This window comes from Pollachius pollachius (assembly GCF_949987615.1).
Source record: "Pollachius pollachius genome assembly, chromosome: 7".
Classification (NCBI taxonomy): Eukaryota; Metazoa; Chordata; class Actinopteri; order Gadiformes; family Gadidae; genus Pollachius; species Pollachius pollachius.
The window spans coordinates 22,954,219-22,980,282 of record NC_136940.1 but is presented as its reverse complement, the minus strand read 5'-3'; the positions used below and the strand labels follow the sequence as shown (position 1 = coordinate 22,980,282).

Genomic DNA, 26,064 nt, shown 5'->3' with positions numbered 1-26,064 from the left:
AATGGGCTGACTTTGGCAGGCCTGGCTCCGCCCTGTTCCGCTACGTAGCTAAGATGGCTGCCGTTGAGTACGAAAAGTGTACATTGATCCACACTTCGCGATTTGACCGTTTTGAGTACACCATCCGGGTCCTTTCAGTACACTTATTTTTGCCCGATCTGAATTGGAACGCCCTACGTACTCAAACTAAGGCTAGTAAGTACGGATAGCATGGATGTTGGAACACGGCACCTGTTTGTTTACATGATGTGGGCGCATCTGTCTGTGTCTCACAAATACCCGGCACATTTACTGACGCAAATGACGTTTAGAAATGTTTAGCGTAGTGTCTGAATTCTCGTTTGTTCGTTCCCTATATAGTGCACTATATCATGAACACTATATAGGGAATAGTGAGTGAGTGAATAGGGAACGATTTCGAACACAGCCCCCAGGAACAGTGCATACTTCCGCAATCCACCAGTGCTCAGCGGCCAAGCCCGGTATTGCAGCTGTTAAAGCGGGCTGTGGACGGGTCCCTCGATTCAAGGGGCCCAGAAGTAAATATCTCCGTTCACTCTAATACAAGTGGGGAATAGGAATATGTCTCCGCAAAAAATGACTGGATATCAATCAAAGGCTCATAATTATCTTTATGCCATGTACTAAAAATATGTAAGTTTTCTCTTTTCAAAACGCCACCTCAAACGTTTTATTAGCCGTTTTATGTTATTTTTTGCTGGAGAAGGAGGGTTGGGCAGCTGAAAGGAGTCGTAGTGAAACAAATGTTGTTTCGGCCCTGCATTCGAGAGGGCCTAGTGCACGGCTCCGTTAACTTCTCGTGTCCGAGGTTTTTCCTTTTACTTAACATGAATGACGTTGATGGTTTTTAGGCACTGTGGTGACTTTTTATCACTAAAAGTGTTTTAGTGATAATGGGATTTGTAGACTGGTTCAGCTGCTGCTCAATGACTCTCACGTTCCTCTGCTTGCGATCATTGCGATTCACCATTTATTGATCCATTTATTCAAAAGATCCAAAGACAAAAAACGGGTGCATTACGGTATCATTTTTATAATATTGTTAATAGCCTGATAAACATTTCAGTTGTGTTAGTATTACATTTTTCATTTGCTTGTTTAGCTATGTATGACAGTAAACAATGTTGGTGTAGGCTACTCCAACCTCGTTTCTGATCGATATGTAACCATTTATTTGTATATAAATTATTGATAGCATTTTTTGTAAATAGTTGGATGGAATCTGTTACTTAAGCAATAACATTGCACTGTATTGTTTTCATGGTCTTGCGCCATTTGGGAATCCGGTGTCCATTCTATAATATGTCCATGCTCACAGCCAGATGAACCACCAAAGTGGTTCGACCTCGAAGCTTCAAATGAGTACGCTAGTGACACCTAGTGGTGAATTAAATTATGATGAAAGAAAGAGTTCCCTTTGATGATGTGATGTTTGCTTCGTACAACATCAAAACATTTGAGAATTAAAGTCATTTCAGTGATACGTGTGAGGGTGCCGTTCATAAATATCTCCCGAGCTCATGATAGAAAATAAATCATTTGACAAAGATTTTAAGTCATCCCGGGCAAAATAGAATGTCTTATCAACTACAGCAGCCTACTAATAATTGTAATAATAAAACTGCATGATGACTGAGAATGAGTGTGATTAATTCAATAGCCATTAAAGTGATCTTGGAACTGGGTAGTGTCTTCTTTTAGTAAGTTATGTGCCAATCGCTGGGGGGAGGAGCCGAGGTTCTACACAAGCCTCGAGGCAAAGGTCTGGGAGGAGTCGAGTCTGAGAATGAACAAGACGAATCAGTTAGGGGACTTTGATTATGAAGTTAAGGACAGCGCTGTTCGTTGTCGTGGCAGCTGTTGGTTGTGTGCGTGTGTGCATGAGTTGTCATAGAGAGTGGTACGCACAGAGTTGAGGTTTTCCATAAGTCTCTGTTTCTTTTACCAACATAATATTGGCGACGAGAATGGCCGTTTGGTCTACCCCCACCTGCCCCAGTTCCATGTGAAAACTGGCTGGAGAGTTTCACGGTCTAACTGGACGCTTTGTGCTATGACGATATTCACCGACATGAGGAAAATGACGCTTCCTCGACATTGTCTTGTTGGAGAGGAGGGACAACGCCCCTTATGACGACAGAGTTCAGTTGTCACTCAAATGTCGCGACATGTTCATTCACGTCGACTGAACTACACAGAGTAGGTAGTCCTCCAACGAAAACAGTTAAACCCGAATGAACTAGCATTTTTTCCATTTATTTATCACTTTTATAGCCATGGTTTCGCCTAGGGATCTGATCTTGTTCATATTTCTACTGCCGCTCCACTGGGTCTTGGGAAAACTGGTGCAGCCGGAGGGTGAGTTATATTTTATTGCAATATTAATAATAATTCGATCTCGCTAATGACGCTCATATTTTGAGATGGGATGAGCCTTTACTGGGAGCAAACTGCCTGCGTCTGCCTTGTAAAGGCTTTAATCCTTCATTGGGACGAGTGAGATAGAGGAAAAACAACGGGAAAGTGTGCGTGTGTTACACGGTTCTGAATAATATACTTGGTTCTCAAGTATATTATTCTCAAGGGGGGGGGGGGGGGGGGGACAACGTGAGGGAGGGTCCGAAAGCGGCGGATTGTTGTAGTGAGAACTGTTACGGCTTAACGTACGAGTGGTCACGGCCAACAGTGATCAGAGATAAAACTTGGATTTACTAAATAAAGAGCAGGATTGCAAGCCGGACATCGACTGTTTATTCGACGCTGCACCACGTGAGGTGAACGTTACAATATTATAGTTACCTTATGTAACAAGTGTTGTATGTTGTGTTATAGATTCCGCCCCAATTCATTTATTGATTTAGTTTTACTGTATTACCCGTTGTGGTGTTTGTGTTTTTATTTTGAAAAGTCTTGGAAGTTCGCGCTGTGTCTGTAACGCCAGTTGACGCAACGTCCGGTTGTCTGATGTCAACCGGATAATTGGTGAGTCGCGCTCCTCGTGGCTCCTGTGTCATATGTTGATATTATTCTGTTTAATTGTATATATTGCCGCCATACTGTCATTGAAATGTGTTTTATACGATGGATGACAATGTACATTGCGAGGGTGGGGGGTAGTGTCGGCTGATGTGTGGGATGCCCGTTGATATATCTCATCAGTGTTGGGAAGTTCGACTCTTTTTACTGAATCGGATCTTTAACTCTCGGTCAGTAAATTGAACGAATCTTTTTTTGAGTCATTTCGTTCATTTCGTTCATTTTTACAGCGGGTGGCGATGTAGCCCCCTTGTGGGCGTTGTAAAAAAGGCTGCGGTTCTTAACGCTTAACACTGAAGGCAACATGGTTTGCTTCAGCTGAGCTGCTGAATACACACAATGTCACAAGCAATTCAAACCAGTTTAAGGCCTGCTCTAAGGCAAGTTGGCATTGAGAAACACAAGCTCGCAGACCTTGGAGGGGCTGAGCCTGTTCCGTCTGTCAGTGATGATCTGCCCAGTCTTTGAGAAAATTCTCTCAGAGGGCACAGATGTGGCCACAATGCACAGTCTTGTCTTCATCACTTCACACAGACTTTTAAATACTGGAGAGCACATCCTCCACCATGCCAGAGGGTCTGATGTGCGGGGTAGGAGTGGCTCTGCAAGGTAGGCCCGTATCTCCATCATGGCAGCAGTTGAGATGCTTGATGTGGCAGAATTGGATGAAGTGGAAGCGCTTGTGTTTGCTACCCTCTCATCGAAGTCTTCCCAAAACATGGCCCCTGCGCTGGCAGCCGCAGCAGGATCTTGACCCTCCTCCTCCTCCTCCTCACTGTGACCAGGGTGATGGTGTGCTGCAGTAGCTGTAATCCTCTTTACAGCATCATCTGCTGCCTTGTCGTTCACAAAGGCTTGCTTTTTGAACCTTGGGTCCAAACAAGTAGCATCAGCAAGCTTCTCAATTTGCTCCACCTTGCTGAACCTCTTCTGCATCTCTGCCATCAGACAGTCCACCAGTTTTTGAACTGGTTCATGGATGGATGGATTCCTTTGATGGCGGGCAACAATCCTCTGAAGACCCCTTGCCATCAGGATCACTTTGGAGGCAGTCACAAACCTACAGACAGAGTTGAATTATTCAAATGTTGTTCTTAAAAGCAGTTATAACAGTGTACTATTACAAAGTCAATGTCATGCTTCTTTGTTAACAGTAAGGATGCAGTTAAAAATCTATCACTAACTATAATTTTTGTTTAACATATGAAGTTTGTGCTTATTATGTGCATGTACATTGAGAGCAAAGTTAGATAGGAGTCAAATTCATTTATGTGTACACTGATTCATCCAATAAAAGTGATTTTAATTTAATATAAACATTAATCACTTTATCTACATACTCTTAGCGCTCACTTCAATGGTAACCTCCTCAAAAGGCTTGATAATGCCCACTGTTTCACGGGCAATTCCCCATTCCTCTGTGGACAGTGTGGATAGCGGTGCATTGATAAGTGCCAGGGTGGAGATGACTGGATCTTTCACTTCAATGAACCTTTGCAGCATGTAGAATGTTGAATTCCACCTTGTAGCTACATCCTGCTTCAAACGCAGTTGCTCCTGGCCCATCTGTTGCTGTGTGGCCTTCAGCTTGTCTGAAGCAACTGTGCTTCTGTGGAAGTATTCAACCACAGCTTTTATTCTTTGAATTGTGCCCTGAACCTCCCTAAGTGCAGCTCTAAGAATGAGGTTCAACACATGTGCAAAGCATGGTATGTGGTCCCAGTGCAGGTGATCTCTCAGGGCTGCCACAATGTTGCTGGCATTGTCTGTGACACAAGCTACAACTTTGTCTATGACACCCCATTCGGTTGAAACTCTCTTCAGCTCACTTGCCAGGTGAGCTGAAGTGTGTCTGTCTGTCAAGGCAAAACAGTCCAGGAGATGGGAGGTCATAGCAAAATCCTGAATATAGTGGCAGGTCACAGACATGTAACTTGTGGTCGTCACAGATGTCCAGCAGTCTGTTGTGAGACATACAGCAGGAGCACTCTTGATTTTTTCAAATAACTCAGCTCTTAGTTTTCCATACATCTTAGGCAGTAGAGCTTGAGACAGTGTTTTCCTGCTAGGCAGAGTGTATGAAGGGTCCAGGGTCTTTGAAAAATCTTTGAAGCCTTTGTCCTCAACGATGGAGAATGGTTGATAGTCACAAGCTATCATTTTTATCAGTGCTTCATCCAGTTTGGTCTGCCTGAGCGGATCCATTGGCCTTGTTAAATAAGTGCCCATCAGTGTTTGTTGAGGCCTCCGTGGCCTAACTGCTGCTTGGGTGGTGGTGGTGGTGGTGGTGGGTGCTGCTGGTGTACTGGATGTTGCAGAAGCTGTAGCCAGTGTTGCAGCAGCAGCGATTGGAGGTCCAGATGAAGTGCTGCTGGTGGAGATATTTGAAGCTGCTGCAGTGGCTCCATCGTCACTCTCTACCCTCACTTGTGCTAACTGCACAGTTGGATGTGCTGCTTTCAGGTGCCTTCTCAAATTCGAAGTGCTTCCTCCTTGCACTGATAAAAGTCTTTTGCAAATATTTCACTTGGCTTTGGTGGCTGAAATTTCACCAAAGTGGTTCCAAATGTCACTTCTTTTCCTGCCACTCATTTTCCTGACCTGCTCAGACCTCTGTTGTTTGTGTTCTGATTAAACCTGACACCTAATGTAAATGTATGGGGATGAGTGAGGGATGGGTCACTGCCCCCGCTTGGAGCCTTGGATGACGGGAGCACTCAATTTGTGGGACAGGATCTCATTACTCCTAGTAGCCCAGTCTGTGCAACATTAAATTGTGACGAGGTGAAAAGCTGTCTCATGAGAGTCAAACAATTGACACTTTTCACACCCTTTCATGCCAAACATCAATTAGCTCAGGCAGTGGAAAAGAAATATATAAATAATAACGTCAACTCGCGACGTAAATCAGATTTTGCCTGGCCGATGCCGTGCGAACAGCGATACCGGCATATGCCGTGACTGTAACCAAGTGAATCCCGTCTTGCGCTGTTAAAGTGTGAACGCTGACAGTGTGTGACAGTGGTCTTTAAACCGAGATGCAAACCTGGTCTGTGTGAGCTGCACTTTATCAGAGGCTCTGAAGTTAACATTTATGGAGGATTTGTCGTGCTTTTTCACCTCCTTTCCTCATCCGATCCTAAATGGTTGTGTCTGTCACCGCAGCAGCAGAGCAGGGTAGGGGAGAGCCGGGTCGATTATTTGAAACACGGGACGATTGAAACACAGTTTTCCTCGAAAACCACGCATGGCTTTTACGTCGTCACTACGTTCAGCACGCAAGACTGACCAACCCCGGGAAATTTACGTCCCACCGGTCAAATGTTATCCCCCAAACCTGTTTTCGAGAGCGCTAAGTAAAATCCTTCCTGCGGTAGTGTTTTTGTAATAGATGTGTTTTTTGTTTCATGCCATAATAATATGACTATACAACAGATGAAAAAGACGTTTAACTGAAAAGTGTTTCAATCGACCCGGCTCTATTAGTATAGCGCAGGTAGACTTAAAAAAAATAATTCTCATTATATTGTAGCGACCCTGGGACATTTAAATAGTTTGTGTTATGTGTTGCATTGTATTTCGTTGTCCGTTATGCAAGTTGTTCTATGCGCTTGTATTGCAATGTTGTTCTTGTCAATCAGTGTGGGGGCGAATCATTAGGTCAGCTGGGGGAGGGGCCTTGGAAGAACTGGAGGGTGGGGCCTGGCACGTGCGGCTGACCGTGCGGCGGGTTGGGGAGTACGGGTTTTTGCTTCGTGTGGGATTTTCGCCGTGGTTTACGTGTTTCAGTGACCTAGTTTGGTACCATTAAAAAGTTTGTTCCAATACCGATGACTGGACATCGTTATGTCAGCGAGGTCATTACAATATGTTTACTTTTTCTCCCGACATGTCAGAGAACACAGATGTGCAGAAAGTAAAGAAAAATATGAGCAAAAACGCATTGTAGACGAAGTACATGAGCAATTAAAGTTCAGAAGTTTAACTATATATATAATATAATTCAAATTAAAAAGATTACAAGAACTGAAGGCCACTGATTAATTATGATTTCATGAATGAATAATGTATTATGATATTTTATTATTCTATGGTAGAGTATAACACAAAATCAACACGTTGATATAATTTTCGAAAGTATTTATTTACAAACACACTTTACATTATATAATCAATAACACTATACACATCTACAAGAACCGAAGACCACTAATAATTATGATTTCATGAATAAATAATGTATGTCGGGTTTCACGTGACAAATGAATGAACGTCACAAATCAGATATCATTCATTTCCTTGTTCGTAGCTGGCCTACAGCTGTCACGTGACAAATGAACGAGAGACCGATCCATATGAACGAATCGTATGAACGAATCGTATGAACGAACCGTATGAACGATCCGTATGAACGAACCGTATGAACGAACCGTATGAACGAACCGTATGAACGATCCGTATGAACGATCCGTATGGCTGTCACGTGACAAATGAACGAGGACCTGAGTGAGTCGTGAACAAATCATTTCTGCTTCCTCTCCTACTGACTGAGCTTATGCAGCTGCCTGCCATGTGGCGAGGTAAGGTACTGCATCAAAATGAACGAATCACTCACTGAGATGACTCATGACTCCCGAGTCATAAGAAAGATTCGTTCATATTGAACGAATCGTTCACGAACGACACATCTCATCCGATCACGTTGTGTTCAGGTTTCCACAAGTGAATCTGACGGCGGTTGCGCCCCCTACTGTTTCTGTGTGACACAGGTGGGTCACTGTATGTACATTTCCCATTAGAGGTTTCTTTGTATGTTTTATTTCTGTGTTTTTTATTGAGATTTTGTAAACGTTTATGTTATAAATGCGTCCGGTGGTCTGATGTCAACCTGATAATTGGTTTCCACAAGTGAATCTGACGGCGGTTGCGCCCCCTACTGTTTCTGTGTGACACAGGTGGGTCACTGAGAAAATAAAAGTGCTCGTGTGGAGATCAACCCTGTGTCCTACTTCTCCGTCGTCACATAATGGAGGCTGCTTGAATGAGGCCGGTTACACTTATATTAAAGATACCTTAAGGCTTAAGCAAATACTATTTGGCGAAGGTAACTGCATTAAAATAATAATTACCTATAATTGACCCCCAGATGGCTCAAATTACCTTTAAGTTGTGTCACAATAGGTCGTATTTTCTCAGTTCATTTTAGGCTACGTTTACATGATGACGTCTGAACAGAAGACGCAAAAGTGGCGTCGCGTCTTCACTTTTTATTCCGTGTGACCAGCGTTTTCGGGTTGAAATCTGCACGCATACGGTGACGCAAAAGTGTGTGGATTTCGATTGGGTATGCATGTCAGACGGCTAGGTGGTGCTGTGATACACCATCACACAACACAACCATGTCTGAGCGCATGTGTAGAATCTTCCTTCTTCGCTTATCTGCGCCGTGAAAACCAAAACAGAATTACAGATCCTTCTCTGTTCAGTAATACTATCTGTTGTTACGTATTTTAAGCACATAAGCTGCCCCCACATAGCAACAAGGAAGCAGGATCAAACATACAAGCTGTAATTACTATACATAGCCACAAGGGGAGCAGGACCAACATAATCTGCAATAACAACTCCAGCCACATATATCAGCACATTTAGACTGGTGAGGAAGCCGGAGCCAATACGTCACATAGACCACGCCTATTTCACATAGGCCACGCCTACTTGATACAAACGGTGAGCGGGAGTCAGATGAGGTCAGAGACATATGGCAGACCCGTTGAGAGCCCCGGGGAAAGCCCCCCGGGGCTGTAAGATAGCTCTGCGGTATTTCTCCACGCGTGTTAACAATTCCCTCCTTTTGCTTCATAGTTACCATACCGAAATACTTTAACAAATAAAGTGAGTTAAAAGCGACCCGGATTAAACTACTTTCTTCAAGAACACGACACTACATATCCTGTACATTTCGTGGAAAGACTCCTGTAAGTTTATTAGAGCTGCCAGAGCAGCTTGACGGTCTGACTCATGGAAATAATACAACATGTTTGTTTATTTCCCTGTACTGGCGCTGTATGTGATGATCTGAGCAGAGTTTTGCGTCTTGGCAGTGTAGACGGAAACGCTACGGCGGAGCGTATGCGTCGTGTGTAAACGATGCCTTAATGAACAGGGGACATCCTGAAGAAAGGCAGATGTTTTCATTTGACATCTGTCTTCATTTTCCTTGCCTAGAGGACTACATGAGTAAAAGTTGGCTCATTTTACCCCACTCTGCCCTATACAGCTTAAAGGAGATATCTTACCACCAGGTGTGAGTGTGATTAGCCGTTACAAGACATTCTGAAAATCTGCCAATTCTGACTTCACAAATATGATGGCGGCTAATCACACTGACACCTGGTGGTATTATATGTCTCCTTTTAAAATATTTTAGTTGTGGGTATGACCCACTTTTTAAATGACAATAAAACCCTTTGACTTTGTCGGTCATGGCAATTACTAGCATACTGCTGCTACACTTTTTGCTCATGCTGTTTTTCTTCTTTTTAGGATATCATGCAGTTGGGAGCAATGTGACCCTTCGAACCGGGTATGGAGGCAATGACCTCACTAGTGTTGAGTGGAACCACGGTGACGACAATGCTGTGAAGTGGATCGAGCAGAATACTAAAGCCTACCGTGACTTTGAAGGTAAGTTGCGAGATCTTACCGGTCCATATGATGTAACAGACATGTCCCATGTCGTTAATCGTTAATTATAAATTATATTTTTGTAGGTCGCACATTTCTGAACCACACCAACGGAGATCTGACCCTCATCGGTGTGACTGAGTCAGAGAGTGGGGAATACACCGTATCACTCAACGGCAAAGACAGCGACACTAAGCTCTTTATCAAAGTCATCCGTAAGTATGGGCCAGGCGCGTATAGCATTGGATGACTATTTCTATAGTACAATTTAGCAGTTTCGGGTTGGCTGGTAACCGGAAGGTTGCTAGTTTACTTGACACTTGCTGAGTGTCAAGTTGTCCCTGAGCAAGGCACCTCACTCTGACTGCTCCCCAAATGAAGGTTGCTAGTTCGATCCCTGGCTCCTCCTAGCTGAGTGTCAAGGTGTCCCTGAGCAAGGCATCTCACCCTAACTGCCATCTTAGGGAAGAATGCTAGTTCAATTACCAGCTCCTCCTAGCTGACAGTGGAGTCGACCCCTCAGGGCGACAGCCAGCTGGTCGGGAGCAGTCAGGGTGAGACGCCTTGCTCAGGGACACCTCGACACTCAGCTAGGAGGAGCCGGGGATCCAACTCGCAAACCTGGGCTTACCAGCCTACCCGCCTCTACCTCCTGATCGACTGCCGCCCTGTGACTAACGACTAACTGCGAACGTGTCTCTGTGTACAGACCGCGTGCCCGTCCCCACGGTGAAGGTGAACTGTTCGTCCGAAGGTGAACAGAGGTTCTGTCTTTACACCTGCGCCGGCGACACCAGCCAATCAGAGCCTGTCAGCTACGAGTGGAGCCACCCCAACGCTCGCCCCCTCTCGGTCTCCAACAAGACCATCAAAGTCACCATGGTAATCGGGTGTCGGTGCATCACCGTTAGGGCTGGGACTAAATATCGTCACGGCCATAAATCGTCGCCCTTCTGCCTGTGATACGAGAATCGATACACTGGCGCCAAATATGGATATAATATTAAATAAATATATTTATTTTTTGTATTTTATGCTGTATTCCTGAAGAGTTGGCCCACGATACAGCGATTCTGCGATAATCAATATTTTGTAAGACAATCCGATAACGATGCATCACGATGCATGTCCAACGATGAATACAGAATGACTGTGAAAAGGTAAAGTGGTGATTTCCGTCTTTATTCACGGTCCAAACTGAGTTTTTAAGTTAAGAGTTTCCTTCATTCATGTGTAGAGCGCCACCTGAAGGAGCAGGGAAATATGTTTAAAGCGCCTTATTTTATACATTTTAACATCGATATTTGGGCAATATTTCTTGTCAAACTCTAAAGGAATGAAGCATACAAGTGCAAAATATATATATATATATATTATATAATGAATTAAAAGTAGGAAAATATTAGATATTTGGCGCCAGTGTATCGATTCTCATATCGAACGAAGAAGGGCGACGATATATCGCTGTATCAATATTTTGTCCCACCCCTAGTCAGCTGGGCTCCGTTCCAACTATGGCTCCCTGGCCACAACCCTTCCTCTTGGGTAGGGCTCCATTCCAAATGTGACTCTTCTTTTTCCCCCCGCTCTCCTTGTAGCCACTGACCGGCCTCCCTGACCAGTTGTTCTGTACCATGAGGAACCCTGTGAGCAAGGCCACGGCCACCACGGCCCCGCCCACCACCACCACGGCCCCGCCCACCACCACCACGGCCCCGCCCACCAGCACCACGGCCCCGCCCAGCCCTCCTACGGTGTGGAACGGTTGTATGTACACCTTCCTCCTAATGTGAGCGCTGCTGTTTTAGCTTGTTTAGCTTTAGAACCTGCACTGCACTTTCGGGGTGGCATGTCGCTGAGGAGGTAGAGCGGGTTGGCTGGTAACCTGAAGGTTGCTAGTTTGATCCCCGGCTCCTCCTAGCTGAGTGTCGAGGTGTCCCTGAGCGAGACGCCTCACCCTGACTGCTCCTGACGAGTTAGCTGTCGCCCTGCGGGGTCGACTCCACCGTCGGTGTGTGAATTAATTGGTGAATGTGTGTGTGAATGGATGGGTGAATGTGTGGGTGGGTGGGTGAATGTGTGTGTGTTTGTGTGAGTGTGCATGAATTGTTGAATGTGAGGCAGTATTGTCAAGCGCTTTGAGTGGCCACTGGTTATAACAGAGCTGTATAAATGCAGACCATTTAGCATTTTAGAAATGTGCTTCGCATGCAATTTATGTTTTTCTTTGTCGGATCTCTCCATAGATTTTTTCCTCGTGATCTTGGCGGTGATATTGTTGCCGCCATTTGCAATAATCGGCGTTCACAGGCTCATGAAAGGTGCGTATTGCATTCATAGCGTGTTCTTTGAGTTATTTTGTATCTCCCGTTCGTTTGAACTCTTGATTGTCTGCGCCAAATGCAATTGTTTTATGATAATTGTTTTTGTCTTCCAGGGGTCTGGATCTGGAAAAAAGGTTAGAAACTTAACTACCACTGAAATCCTATTACATTTACATTCAGGGCGTTTAGCAGACGCTTTTATCCAAAGGGACTTACCATAAGTACATTTGTCAGAAGAAAGAGAAGCAACAATATCTCGCTGTCGGTACAGTAAGGATGTTCATAGAACCAAGTGCCAATCACTAACAATAACTAGGTTAACCCATTCCCCTTACACAACAAAGCTAGGATACGATGCTAAGTACTGTTTTTAAGTAACATAAAATAAGTGTGTACATTAAGTGCCAGGACATACAAACATACAATACGTGTGTACATTAAGTGCCAGGACGTACAAACATACAATAAGTGTGTACAATAAGTACCACTGCTATTATCATTATGATGAACCATGTATGAATGAAGTACCAACTCTTTCACCTACGGCATTTGAGTTGCCATGACAGGGAAGTCAATTAAAACCTCTCTCACATTTATGTTTGCATATCCAAGGATATGAAATGTGAGAGAGGTTTTAATTGCTTTAAGGTGAGATTGAGCATCAGTTTTATGTATTTTATGTATTGCATATCTTAATTTGTATCATGAGCTGGACTATAATACTTCATTGTAATTAGTATCACTACTGATACTAATTAATGTACATATACTAATGTATAAACTACTGTACCTTTTTTTTCATCCATTGTTCTAGACATCTGGGAGAAACGAAAGGTTGAAGGGAATGGTACGTTTTCATTTGAGTGATTGAACTCTCTACTCATTTAGGAGATTTTTGCTGATGCTTTTATCCAAGAATTCTAGCTGACGCTTTTATCCAAGACTTATCTTCACTCTGTTCCAGGGTCTCCCAAAGCTAGGATCGAAGATGGATCTCCGATACCTCTTCTCGACCAGAATAAGACAATGTTAGTTTTATGGGACTTCGGGGGGACTTTACAGCACCTAAAACGATTTGTAAAAGCCCAACTCTTATCTGAGTAGAACCAAATCAGGGGTGATGCCCCCCACACACACACACACACACACACACACACACACAGTTAGGGCTTAATTGATACTAGCTGGATTGTGGGAATGAGCGGATGTGTCTGACAGAAAGTTCTCAACATTTTAACACTTTCTTCTTGTTTATCAGGAACAACTTGGAACACATCGTGACCACGCAGGACAAGGAAACTGCTCTCTGAACAACCACAAGGATCAACTACTGTCCACTGCATTAAGGCTATTGCAGTAGTGCACTTTATAAGAACACACAAAAACCAAACCATTTACACTTGATTCAGTTGCCAACCTGAATAATGCACAATACTATGGTGGTGTTCAATTTTTTGGGGGAAAAGTTCGAAAACTAGAAGTAGGAATCGCTTTAGAAATGGTATGTGTAAGTCAAAATCTATATTTATATATTAAAATCTATATTTATATGTAATATGTGGTCAGAACTTGATGCTACGATGGCAGTATTTCCCACCAGCTATTCTAACGTTGAAAAACTCCTCAGGGACTTAGATGCACTCAAAGCCTCAAGTATGAAAATGTGAATTGTCTATAGAAGCTGAGACAGAAGTCAGCAACTTTTTTTACATCACAGACCTGTACTACCTTAGACGATACCTTCAAAGCATTAAACTGGTTGATATTTGTAGCATACGTGCTATATTCTGCTGTTCTCTCCCCTTACCAACATGCCTGATGCTATCCGACCCCTTCCTAGTTTGGGAGGAGGTTTTTAATCTACTGTACTCTGGATTGATTGTGCGTACAAAGATTTTTTAACAAATTTTGTATTTGAATTTGCACTATACCTATATGAAGTACATACTGTTACCTCGGCCAATGTGTCTTTTGAAAGGCCTGCTGTTAAATCTTTGTACCTTTTTTTTACATTTCTACACCTACTCGTTATTTTCTTATTATGATGCGTTATGCATGCATTATGATCGTAATCAAAGAGATAAATGCTGTGAGGTCAGAAACGTGAATCGTGGGAAAATACAGTTTTGTATTTTTTGTTTATTTGTCTGTTTGCTTTAGCTTTATGCTGTTTCTACAATGCATATTTTTTACTTTGCCTTTATTTTATTTTACATATCCATTTTATTTCCTCATTTTATTGTATGCTTGCTTTAGCTTTCTGCTAAATCTTAAATAAAAAAAAATAGATTCATTTATTTTACATTGCCATGGCAGGTTGTCAAAGTTGTATGTAAAATAATAGGAAAACACAAAACACGCGCGTGTGTGTGTGCGCGCGCGCGCACGTGCGTGTAGTTGCATTTGGAGTGTAATTGTGTGTGAGTGTGAATGAAAATTGCTATTAACTTTACTTTCCACAGTTCAACACTAATCAATACGACACTCTGAACCCTTTACAATGGTTAAGAAGTTAATAAGTAGGCCCATTGCATTAACTAAGTATGACCTATTTGTCTATCGATCAACAAAGTATACGTACGTTTACAGATTGTCCAAGGGATGACAACGCCGCTGACCCCACTAATTTCAGTCAAGTATACGGGCAGTAAATCGGCACACACGGTTATAAGAATACATATGAAACAATCACTAACGGGGATTCATAAAACCACATGAGAGTGACACATATGTACAGTGTCAGATATAGGATTGTCCGAACAGTTAAGTAACATGATACATGGTTCCAAAATGCTTTTGGAACCGACAATTGATTGCATTTTTATCGCTTTTCGTTCACTTATATTCAGGGCGTTTAGCAGACGCTTTTATCCAAAGCGACTTACAATAAGAAAAAACGCATAAAAAAACCCAATCATTTCATTAAGCAACCAAATGTAAATTGTGAAGAAAAAATGGGGAGGCGTAGAGAGAGAGAGGGGTATTGGGAGAAGGAGGGAGGGGGGTAGAGAGAGGGAGATTCCCGCAACACCCTCCTTGCGTCCACCGCAAGGCGTGCGCCTCCCAAAAACTGATTGGTCGGTTTTCTAAAACCCAATGCATAAAGGTTCGAGAGTCCGGGAACGTGGAACCCTAAAAAACCAAGGGCTGTTCATGGTCACACGTTTACGCAACGGTGACATTTGGTGACATTTGTCCTCTAGGGGTGCATTGTTAACAGCAAGTCTATTCCAGCCCGGTTACTTTATAACAGTTTTGTGTAACGTAGTCTGTATAATAAGGACATGGTATTTATTCGACTGGTGGGGCTGATGAAATATATTCTCCTTTGGTGCCCTCTCCTGGTTGGTAAAGGAAACTCACTTTGCCACCAGCGGTAGAAACACCGTCTGAATGACTCTTCTAATACCAAATTGGCTGGCTTCCATTCCAACAAGCAGAAAAAACAAAAAAATAGGTATATCGTCTCCCTGTTGGAAATGTATGTGCGAGCGGCTGCTCCACTAACCTAGTAGAAAATTAGGTCAGCTCAAACACCCAATGCTTATTATAAAAACATGGAAGTTCTAAATAACAAGCATCATAACCCATGATTCTTTTTTTTAAGACTATGTTTGATATTACCGTACATTTATTTGAGAGAAATTCGACTACTGAAATCAGCCATTTGAAACACCACGTTCATATATTTTTATATCGTCGGTCCGCAACCGTAACAATTATATATTATAGTGGTCAAATAGCGGAGTAGGAACCTACACATCATTTAGCATATGATAGGATGCTCGGCGATTTGATTGGTGGAAGAACCCACGTGGTACAAGTCAACTTCCGTGTCATTCTGCGAAAATGGCGGTGAGTTCGTATGCTTTTCGTTTTCATTGAAACAATTCAGTCATGTTTTACGTTCTCACCCTTCCCTGTTGTTTCTTCTGCATGCGTGTCTGTTCCAAGAAACGCAAATTCAAATGAACCCCTTCTGTGCTAAATGTATCTCCACCTACGGAGTTAACAAACTGTTTCGTTTGCCTTGTTAGCCATGCAGAGCTAATCACGTTAGCATAAATGTAATGGCATTTGTATTTCCTAAACACACTTTCCTCGTGTTTTGCAGGATAAAGAAAAGAAGAAGAAGGAAAGCATCTTTGATCTGTCAAAGTACATCGACAAACCAATTCGTGTAAAGTTTCAAGGAGGTCGAGAAGGTGTGCAACATTGTGGATAGTTCCATCAGTGCCTCACAGTAACCCAATCAGCGTTAATTAAATAGATGGGAAGGCATTTCATGATTGAAGCAGTCTCCACATATTCTAACAATGGTATTTTGTGTTAACAGCGAGCGGTGTTCTAAAGGGATTCGACCCCCTATTAAACCTGGTGTTGGATGGCACGATCGAATATATGCGTGGTAAGAGCAGCGTCTTTGGTCCGAATGTTAAAATTGAATGTTAAGCGTGGTGTATCTCACCATCGTCTCACTTCTGCAGACCCCGACGACCAGTTGAAGCTGACGGAAGATACGCGGCAGTTGGGACTGGTGGTGTGCAGAGGGACCTCAGTGGTGCTTATCTGTCCCCAGGACGGCATGGAGTCTATTCCTAACCCCTTCGTCCAACAGCAGGACGGATAAAATGCAGCCCGTTTCCCTCTCAAGCACGCACACACAGACATGTACACATCCTCATACATCCATACATTTTATGAAACGTTATTTTACAATTATTTTTCTCACTCAATCATGTCTTGGCATTGATGCATGTCGCATTCGATGCAGGTTTTTGTTGTAGAAAAGGCATGTTGGTATTTGATATGCCTGAAAGCACTTCACTTTTTCTGTTTATACCTAAATGAAATGACAAGGAAAAACATGTTTAAGTTGTAAAGAGCAATTTGGGCTTTTCTTTTTATTCAGAATAAGTACAGTTTTTACTGTTTTCTTGGTTTGTTTTTTGATAAAATAAAATTTAAAAAACTTTCATTTTTTAAGTTTTGTAGTTTCATCCAAGAGGATCAATGAATTTAATTATCTCTAGTGTATGGAGATGGAGGCTGCTGAGCTTTGAGGCACTCAAGCCTGTCAGCTCCCTGACAAAGAAGTAATTGTGGTTTTCCATGGATCCCTTCAGGACTGCTCTAAGCAGGGTGGTAGGATCAACTTATTTATTTGCGTTTGGATCGTTCCTTTGGGCGGATGATCTTAAGGAAAAAGGTTACTTCGGAGCCCACTAGGCAAGCGGTTTACTTCTAATAAAACGTGGCTTGTGTGATCGTTTTATTTCGCAGATGTATTCAATAAGAGTATTTCGTAACTGCCATAACTGATCCATTCGCCCCGGTCTCCATATTAGTTTAACTGTGCAGTTTAAAGTTTCTGCATTTAGAAACGGCAATCTTGGTACGCTAAATTAAGTCTAGCGTTGTGTAGCAGGGGTTGCAGACGTGTAGCCCCTCCTTCTCTATGCAGTCTCAACGGACCACCGCAAGCTAGAACTGGGGTAGTAGTTTATGGGTCATAATGAGCCTTTATACAGCATTTAGATGTACAATCTCTACACTGGTGTTTGTATATGTCAAATAATCTCAGTGTTATTTACAAGTTGTCTCAGGGTGTTATTGTTGACAACACAAATCCCTGTACACACCTGGGTGTAACCAAACATGATCTCGATGGATCTGGACCGGTGGGAGGGGGTAGCCATGACGGGACTTTTGAAGCTCGTTGGGCTGCCTGCGAAAAGGTGAGTCGTCCTTAGCGTTGACACGGCACGCCCCTTGGCAGGTGGAATAAATAGCTTACCTCTTTGCCCTGTCTGTTCTCCTCCATCCGTCTATCTATTCTTGTATGGGACATTTCACACCCAGAGACCTTCGACGTCCGAGAATAACTTTGAATGCGCACTGCACGGGCATCAGCGACAGAAGTGGCAAGTGAGTTTTCTGGTCGAATATCAAGTTTTAAAATTTATTTTTGCGTCAATTCTATTATGCACCTGTCGTCGACCGGAGTGAATCACTGTGACCCACGGTGTCTACCGCACCACTGGGATTTAGGGCTGGTTAAATTTGTTTAAAAGAGTTTTCTACTCGGGCTGTCAGACCCAATTTCTGTCCGGATGGTAATATGGCCTCCCTGATCTAGTTTACTCTCCCCAACCCCCCATCCCAGACAACTATGCCAAATGAAACCTTCAGCCGCTGTTAGACTCTTTTATACATGTTGATTATCATAGTACTTCTTTATTTAATACGGGATGCATCTCTACAAAAGATCCAATACTTTTCCACGAGAGTACCAATTCATTTTCTTTGCATAAAGACCACCGTTATTATTCACACTGTGTCAGACGATCCACCAGGCTCCCGCTGGTAGTAATGCAGAAGATGCATACCTTACAGGCAATAACAGCTTCCCTTTGACCTTACTATGACTTTCTGTTAGTTTTTTATGTTCTTAACTCATAATATATGCAAAAATATCGTTGGCCAAAAGACTTTGATAGACTATGCTTAATTGTACACATTCTTCCGGGGCAAGTATGACATTCAAGACACTAGACTGCGAGCTGTAGACTTGGTGCTGCTGTAGAGCCAATATGGCGGACAAGAAGGATGGAGGAAGCCAATGGTCCACCACAGGTGCTTCCTCTGCTCCCTCCAACCATGGGTCACACCGGACCACCCTTCTTGTCTTCGTCCTCCTCTTCCTTCTCATTGGAGTCCTGGTCGGCGTGCTCGTTGGTGGGTCCAACCATCGTGACACAAAAGTGACATACTTGTTCTTGGTTTGAGTGTTTACTTTGTTACGTATCCTTTTTAATTGTTTTTTTTCTACCCCACCATTGCTAGTATACCTAGTGCAGGAGCAGCATTACTTTATGGAAACGGTGGAGTTGAAGGGTCTGAAGTATAACTCCTCGCTGCAGGATGAAGGCTCTGCTTTCTCCATAGTCCTCTCTACCATCCTGAAGACCAAGGTAACAGCTAAGTAGTACCATTGAGGTGTCGCCATATCACCAACGACCACTGTCCACAGTGTGTCAATTATCTTCTTCATCGTTTATTCTTTTGCAGATCAAAAATGTCTTCATCGCCTCATCAGTATCCCACCACTATATTGATTGTAATATTGTTGCCTATGGGTAAGTCAGAACCAGATGGTTTTCCTCCCAACAGTCCACCATCGTGTTGACAACAGTTCCACAGAAGCAGCCATGAGCATGTGTGTCCTTGTCGTTCCAGTAACATCAATGAAGATGTGATGGCAACGTTCCGCCTGGTTTTCCGTGTTTCCAAGGCCTGGCAGTATTCCGATAACTTTGTCCAGGACTTGCTGAGGGCCGGGCTGAGTTCAGCGCTCCATGGAAGGCCCATGGAGGTTCCTTTGTTTGGCAAGATCAGTGCAATCCTCTTGCTGGGTACGGTGGTCACAGAAAGATGGTGCACTGCTCGCAGCTCTCATGGAACCGTAGGATCGAGATCACGATTCAATTAACGTTTGCCTTTGTCTACTGTTAAGGGGCCAGCGGGAAGTCCTTCTACTCCATTGGAGATGAGATTAGTGGTGAGAATGAGTTATTCACAAAGTGTACTCACTGTGTACTTAACATGCTTTATCCCTTTTTAAAATATTGATCTATCTGTCTGTCTGCCTGCCCGTTACATTCATGTGCTTTGAATGGCTGCTTCTATAGGTAATCACAGCACACCTGAAACAAATCATTGACTCTGTGTTCATTTTGTCAAATACAAATGAAAGCATTTCCCTATACTCCTTATTAACTTAAAACAACTACTTCTACCCAATGATTTGTGCAAATGCTTCTACTTCTGTGCATTTACCGTCTCTGCCCCCCCCTGGCTGTGTTTCCGTAGCCAGGTGTCCCAACAACACCTTCGCCTGCGACAACGGGGAGTGCGTCACAAAGTTTAACCCAGAGTGTGACTTCGTCTCCGACTGCTCGGACGGATCGGACGAAGCTCGATGTGGTACGTAACTATGGAAACTACAAATACAGTCCGTCCAGTCAAAAGTGTAATCATTTCGATGGGCCGGTTTAAATTGTTGCTCACTTGCAGATGCATCGTCTCTCTTTTGGAGTAGATCGATTGAATGCACTGACGGGTGCATTTGCTGCACATAATCACTCAACCTCACATGCACATTACGTCACATTCCATAATCCTTAATCATTGTTCAGTACAACATATAAAAGTTAAAACACGGTGAGAAAACATTTGATGTCAATGCTTATGCTGCCCATTGATCACACGCAAAACTCTGGTTCCTTCCACTGATGCATTGTTAGTTCTAGAGTATTGTAAAACACTGTAGAACTAAAAGGTCAAACTAACATAAATCAAAATAAACTATTAGTTCATACACTAAGTTCACACACTTTCATACAAATAGCAAACAAAATACTGACCACTTTGCCTGCTTATCAAAAAATGAGGGGGTTAATTAAAAAATGACTCTTGAACAAGTCTTCAATATTGAAGATCCACTATTAGCATTCCTTCATTTGTGAATGAAACACAAAAAACGTGAAAAGTGAACAAGACCATCCAGCAACGACGCACCAGAAACCAATGAGTGCGACATTATTGACAAGTGGTCAATGACTGCAATTACAATGTTAAAGGCGTAATAAACACCAAGGCTACCAGAGACCTCAAGAGTACAATTTTTGCAAATGCTCTGTGGAACATCTAGGCGTTATTAACCTGCCACAAATATCCCTGAGGAGGACTGTCCTGTCGGAGTACTTCCTCCTACCTCCATACCGTGGCTAACTTTTGTCTTCCTCCTCTCTGGGCTCGACACTCCGGGCTCCACACTCTGGGCTCCGCTCTCCGGGGTCCCAGCCTGCGGTACGCGCCCTGCCATGGGGACCCGCGTGGTGGGCGGCGTGGACGCCCGACGGGGGGAGCTGCCGTGGCAGGTCAGCCTGAGGCTCCAGGGACGCCACATGTGTGGGGCCTCCATCATCAACGCGCGCTGGCTGGTCAGCGCGGCCCACTGCTTCGAGAGGTCAGTACTATTTTCAAGTGCAAGGATATAAAGCATGCAATAGGCACGTACATTAAGTACAGAATGTACAACATACAATAAGTGCGTACATTAAGTGCCAGGACGTACAACACACAACGAGTGCATACATTAAGTGCCAGGACGTACAACACACAACGAGTGCGTACATTAAGTGCCATTAAATGCCACTCTGCTCTCAGGGACAACGACCCCCGGGAGTGGACGGCTCTGGTGGGGGCCAGCCTGGTGAGTGGGGAGGAGCCAGAGTCCAGGACGGTGAACATCAAGTCCCTGGTGGTGTCCCCGGACTACAACCCCCAGACCACGGACAACGACGTGACGGTGCTGGAGCTGGAGACCCCCCTGTCCTTCAGCCCCTACATCCAGCCCGTGTGCCTGCCGGCCCCCTCACACGCCTTCACCCCCGGGCAGACCTGCCTGGTGTCTGGCTGGGGGACGCTGGGCCAGTTCAATAGTGAGTACCCCCCCCCCCCCCCCCCCCCCCCCCCCCCAGGGTGGAACACACACACACGCACGCACACACACATGCATGCACACACGCACGCACACTTACACATACACATACACATACACACTTACACACTTACACACACACACACACACACACACACATGTACCTATTGGCAAAAGTTTGAAATAACAAAAGATATTCTCATATATTTTTTCATAATATTGATAGTATTATTCTGGCTTTCTATAACAATACTCCTTATTGTCGTCATTGTTCTTGTATTTTAGCCTGTCGTAATGTGTGAATGTGTTCTATTCTTTATCCAGCTGAGGTTCCTCCTGCATTGCAGAAGGCCGTAGTGAAAGTCATCGACTCCAAGGTGTGCAACAAGTCTGCAGTCTACAGAGGAGCCGTCACTGACAACATGATGTGTGCTGGATTCCTGCAGGGCAAAGTGGACTCGTGTCAGGTTAGTTCTGGGGAATACGGATAGAACATTTGAATGAAAGGTACATTACTTCACAGAAGTAGTGCGCATAATGTGAAAATGAATGTGAGAAGCAGACTTTTAGAGTCTAGGTTGCCGAGACGTAGCCACCATAGTTAAGTCTGCGTGCGAGTGTCTGTGTGTGGAAGCGCATGACATCGCTCGTCAACCCATTGTCCATGAGATGTATCCGCTTACATGATCTGCCAAACAAACAACATATTCCTTACAGGAAGGCTTTCTCCCAATACACCAAATCTGTTCGAGTTTTTTCACCCTTGTCCTTGCCTGAATGCAAACCTTATACATGTTGCTACCAGTATGTCACTTCAGGTGAAAGGTGGAACCAAAGGAAGCCTAGAGGAGGGATATCTTTACCTAGCTATTGTCACACCCACTCATTAGATTTTGCAACATGGGAATATGTAGGTTTAAAAAGGATAAAATTGGGAATAGTGGAAAGGGGAAATAGCCGCTAGAGAGCATCATAGCCCTTCCTGCTCCACTTTTACATTTACACCTAATACATTTGTCACAAGAAACTTCTAATGGGTAAATCTTGGTGACCGCTTGATGCATCTGAACCGTGCTGTGTGTGCTCCTCCAGGGGGACTCTGGAGGGCCCCTGGTGTGTGAGGAGGCTCCCGGCAGGTTCTTCCTAGCCGGGGTGGTGAGCTGGGGGGTGGGCTGTGCCCAGATCAACAGACCGGGGGTCTACTCCCGGGTCACCAGGCTCCGCAACTGGATCCTCAGCTGCATAGAAAACAACCTGGCCCACCCGCGTCCGGTCGTCAGTCAGACGGGGCCCCTGGTGCCCCCACCGCAGGAGAACCTGATCCGTCCGCCACAACCAGCGGCTATAGACCTGGATGCTGCGCAGCCGCTACTCACACCCGGTAACGTCCACGGTGCATCAGCTTAACTGCTGATACATGCATTTTATATCTGTCCTTTTAGGTTGCCTTTGGAATATCTGGCCGTTCAACAGATGTAAACTAGCCTCTGGGGCCGACTGTTGATAAGTGTGCAATGTCCCTGAAATAAACCGATAAACAAAAGAAAAGAAATAAGAATGTATCATCCGATTTAAAATGTAGAAGAACGGCAGCACTCGTAAAAGCTATTCACGTAATTCTGTGCAACATGGCAAAAAAAAAGCTATTGGAAATGGAGCAGAAATATTAATAACCGCATCTATTTCTTCATCATCTTTATCTGAGGGAACGAACCAATGCAAACCAATTTAATGGCTGATGCTTAGCTTACCTCACTATCCATGTGTCTGCCAGCCTTAAACTGCAGTGGGAACTTCCGGTGCAATGCCAACTCTTGCATTAGTAAGGTCAACCCAGAGTGTGATGGAGTCTCCGACTGCCCCGACCAAAGGGATGAAAGAAACTGTGGTAGGTTAAAAAATATATCATTGAACCAAATAAAAGAAGACTGTACTAACCTGTTCCTTATTTATATTGTAGGATTGTTGTTTATATTTTCTCCTTGTCAGAAAGAAAAACCCAGTAAAATTTTTTTTTTGATGAAGTAAATAACTAAGACGTTAGAGTCTCACGAGGAATGTAGATGGTTAACGCAAAGAAAACAAATGCACCCACAATTATTGAAATTATTGAACTGGGGACGGCAAAAAAAAACCTATTCGGAATTATACCATTCTGCTTGTTACAGACTGCGGTCTGCGCCCTGCGATTGGCTCCCAGAGGATTGTGGGAGGAGTTACAGCCCGAAGGGGGGAGTGGCCTTGGATCGGCAGTCTCCAGTACCAGAGGCTCCACCGCTGTGGAGCTACGTTAATACACAGCAAATGGTTACTCACCGCAGCCCACTGCTTCAGAAGGTACCTCTGCACTGGACTAAAAAACAAACGAGAACACTTATGCGTAAACACAACATGCATTAACAAATTACATCAATATTACTGAAAGCAAGGGTTTCCTTTGAGGTACGTAGGATGAATAAAAAAAAAAGCTCTTTTAAAAAAGTTATGATTTCAGTAGGAGAGTAGTCTACATTCACTAATATGGAAAATGGCACAAATGTGAAAGGTTGGCTGGGGATTCAAGAAATTATAAATCCTTGGGTGGGGTTTCGTAGGGTCTGTATGTGCTTCCTACCAAAAACTGCATACTAACTTACTTCCTCATGTACCAATGTGGAAAGTGACCCCAGCGCTACGAGCTGGGCCGTCAGCCTGGGCTCGGTGCTGCGTTCAGGCGTGGGGGCCCTGGTCATCCCCGTCCAGAGGATCATCCTGCACCCGGCCTTCAACAGCACCAACATGGACCACGACGTGGCCCTGCTGGAGCTGCAGGTGCCGGCCCCCAGGTCCTACACCATCCAGTCCATCTGCCTCCCCTCGCCGGTCCACCACTTCCTGAAGAACACAGAGTGCTACGTCGCCGGGTGGGGGTCAATGAGGGAAGGAGGTGAGAAGACTTTGAAGTCGTCCTGCCGTCGGTTGTGTGTTCTGAAGACATGTGTGTCGTAACTAGCTAATTCCCTAATAAACATGAACCGACTTGCAACCATGGTTGATATGGTTGCACGGCTCTGCATTGACCTACGAGACTTAAACACAGACTTGTTTTCACAGGTTCATTGACCAACCTGTTGCAGAAAGCTGCCGTGAACCTTATTGATCGAGCGGACTGCCTGCAGTCTTACGGCAGTGGCCTGACTCCAAGCATGATGTGTGCCGGCTTTATGGAGGGCGGCAAGGACACCTGTCTAGTGAGTTAAAATAACGCTTCTTCACAGTCTGGGGAACCACTGAGCCTCCAATGCATCTAAGTGGCGCGATCGAGGCAGATTATGTAATGGATGACAGGTTTCGGAGTACTGTTTCCAAGGCGGATGATTTAGAGTTTTTTCTCTTGCAAGCGCTGAAGACTGAGGTGTGTGTGTTTAGATTAAGACATAAAAATATATCTATAAATAATTATCATACCAATAGTAGTAGTTTGTGTGGAAAAGAGAAAATAATTAGAGCTCAGCAATTACAGGTTATTTCGAGAACACTGTTGCACTTAAGGGAGATGCTTATCTGACAGAAGAGAGAGACTTCTTCTTTACTTCCTCAAACTACAGAGCTCCCTTTCTCACCCTCTTCCTCTTTGTAATCTTCTTATGTAAGTTAAACCGCAGGCATTCCTGTCTCGGTCAAAGCACCTGGCATCTCCCCCCTCCAATCCGTGTGACATTTCCCAGTAGTACTCGCTCTCCCTCTTACACACACTCTCCCTCTCAGCCTCTGCTTTTGCTACTCTTCTCTTCTTTAAAGTAGTCACTTGCCATTGCATAGCTGTGGTGTAGAACATAGTTTGTGGTTTCGAACCCTAATTTCCACAGTCTACCGGTAGGCATCCTAGAGCAAGATGTGCAACCTGAAACTCTATCTGCGCATCACATGTATCAGAACATGTTTTCTGCTTTGGATGAAAGTGTGTCAAAATGGTACAAAATAGGTTGTCATATAGGTCGTTTCTGAGAAGAAAGAAACCGAATAAAGTTTTTTAGTGCCTGCTAACTGACAAATGAATAAAGGATTTGCACTATATATACATATATATATAATTGTATTTTTTCGAATTTTAATCCTCTATAGTTTAATCGATCATTTCATTGTCCTCTTTGCACCAACATACCAAGAGAAATTCTTTGTTTTGGTTCATTTACTCTTTTTCCTCTCTCTCTACAGGGAGATTCTGGCGGTCCTCTATCTTGCCGCCATGCTTCTGGTCATTGGTTCGTCGCCGGTATAACCAGTTGGGGACACGGGTGTGGGCGCGTAGGCTACCCAGGAGTATATACACGCGTGACCTCTATCAGGGAGTGGACGTCTACATACCTGCCTTTCTGAAGTGCAAACCGGGGAGAGAAAATGATCCAAAAGCAAAGGACCAAGGTCATTATTTCACGGGAGGTGGTGGAATTCAACTTCAGATCATCTCCGGTGTGTTGGACTAAACAGAACTATTTCTTTCTGCAAGAA

The 26,064-nt window shown here is 44.0% G+C and overlaps 3 protein-coding genes and 1 long non-coding RNA gene across 4 annotated transcripts; all 4 read left to right on the top strand.

Moving 5' to 3' along the window:
- Positions 1-2,284: 2,284 nt before the first annotated feature.
- On the top strand, positions 2,285-11,537 carry LOC307078314 (lymphocyte function-associated antigen 3-like; the record flags this gene model as incomplete). Its single annotated transcript, XM_079740057.1, has 5 exons — positions 2,285-2,379; positions 9,604-9,744; positions 9,831-9,959; positions 10,454-10,626; positions 11,343-11,537. The coding sequence occupies exons 1-5, from the start codon at positions 2,298-2,300 to the stop codon at positions 11,535-11,537; spliced, it is 720 nt and encodes a 239-aa protein (XP_079596183.1). The 5' UTR covers positions 2,285-2,297.
- A 1,352-nt stretch (positions 11,538-12,889) lies between these two features.
- LOC307077749 lies at positions 12,890-13,439 on the top strand. The gene is made up of 3 exons (XR_013811955.1): positions 12,890-12,915; positions 13,033-13,096; positions 13,327-13,439. It is a non-coding gene; the product is annotated as an uncharacterized lncRNA (long non-coding RNA).
- A 2,472-nt stretch (positions 13,440-15,911) lies between these two features.
- lsm7 (LSM7 homolog, U6 small nuclear RNA and mRNA degradation associated) lies at positions 15,912-17,044 on the top strand. The gene is made up of 4 exons (XM_079739714.1): positions 15,912-15,923; positions 16,183-16,273; positions 16,405-16,476; positions 16,556-17,044. Exons 1-4 carry the CDS (start codon positions 15,918-15,920, stop codon positions 16,696-16,698), a joined length of 312 nt encoding a protein of 103 aa, XP_079595840.1. The 5' UTR covers positions 15,912-15,917; the 3' UTR covers positions 16,699-17,044.
- A 646-nt stretch (positions 17,045-17,690) lies between these two features.
- On the top strand, positions 17,691-25,932 carry tmprss9 (transmembrane serine protease 9; the record flags this gene model as incomplete). Its single annotated transcript, XM_079739498.1, has 17 exons — positions 17,691-17,806; positions 17,931-17,996; positions 18,604-18,806; positions 18,915-19,042; positions 19,140-19,207; positions 19,308-19,483; positions 19,585-19,629; positions 19,941-20,054; positions 20,934-21,099; positions 21,300-21,574; positions 21,898-22,040; positions 22,666-22,954; positions 23,348-23,461; positions 23,742-23,910; positions 24,234-24,499; positions 24,667-24,803; positions 25,771-25,932. Exons 3-17 carry the CDS (start codon positions 18,662-18,664, stop codon positions 25,930-25,932), a joined length of 2,397 nt encoding a protein of 798 aa, XP_079595624.1. The 5' UTR covers positions 17,691-17,806; positions 17,931-17,996; positions 18,604-18,661.
- Positions 25,933-26,064: the final 132 nt, after the last annotated feature.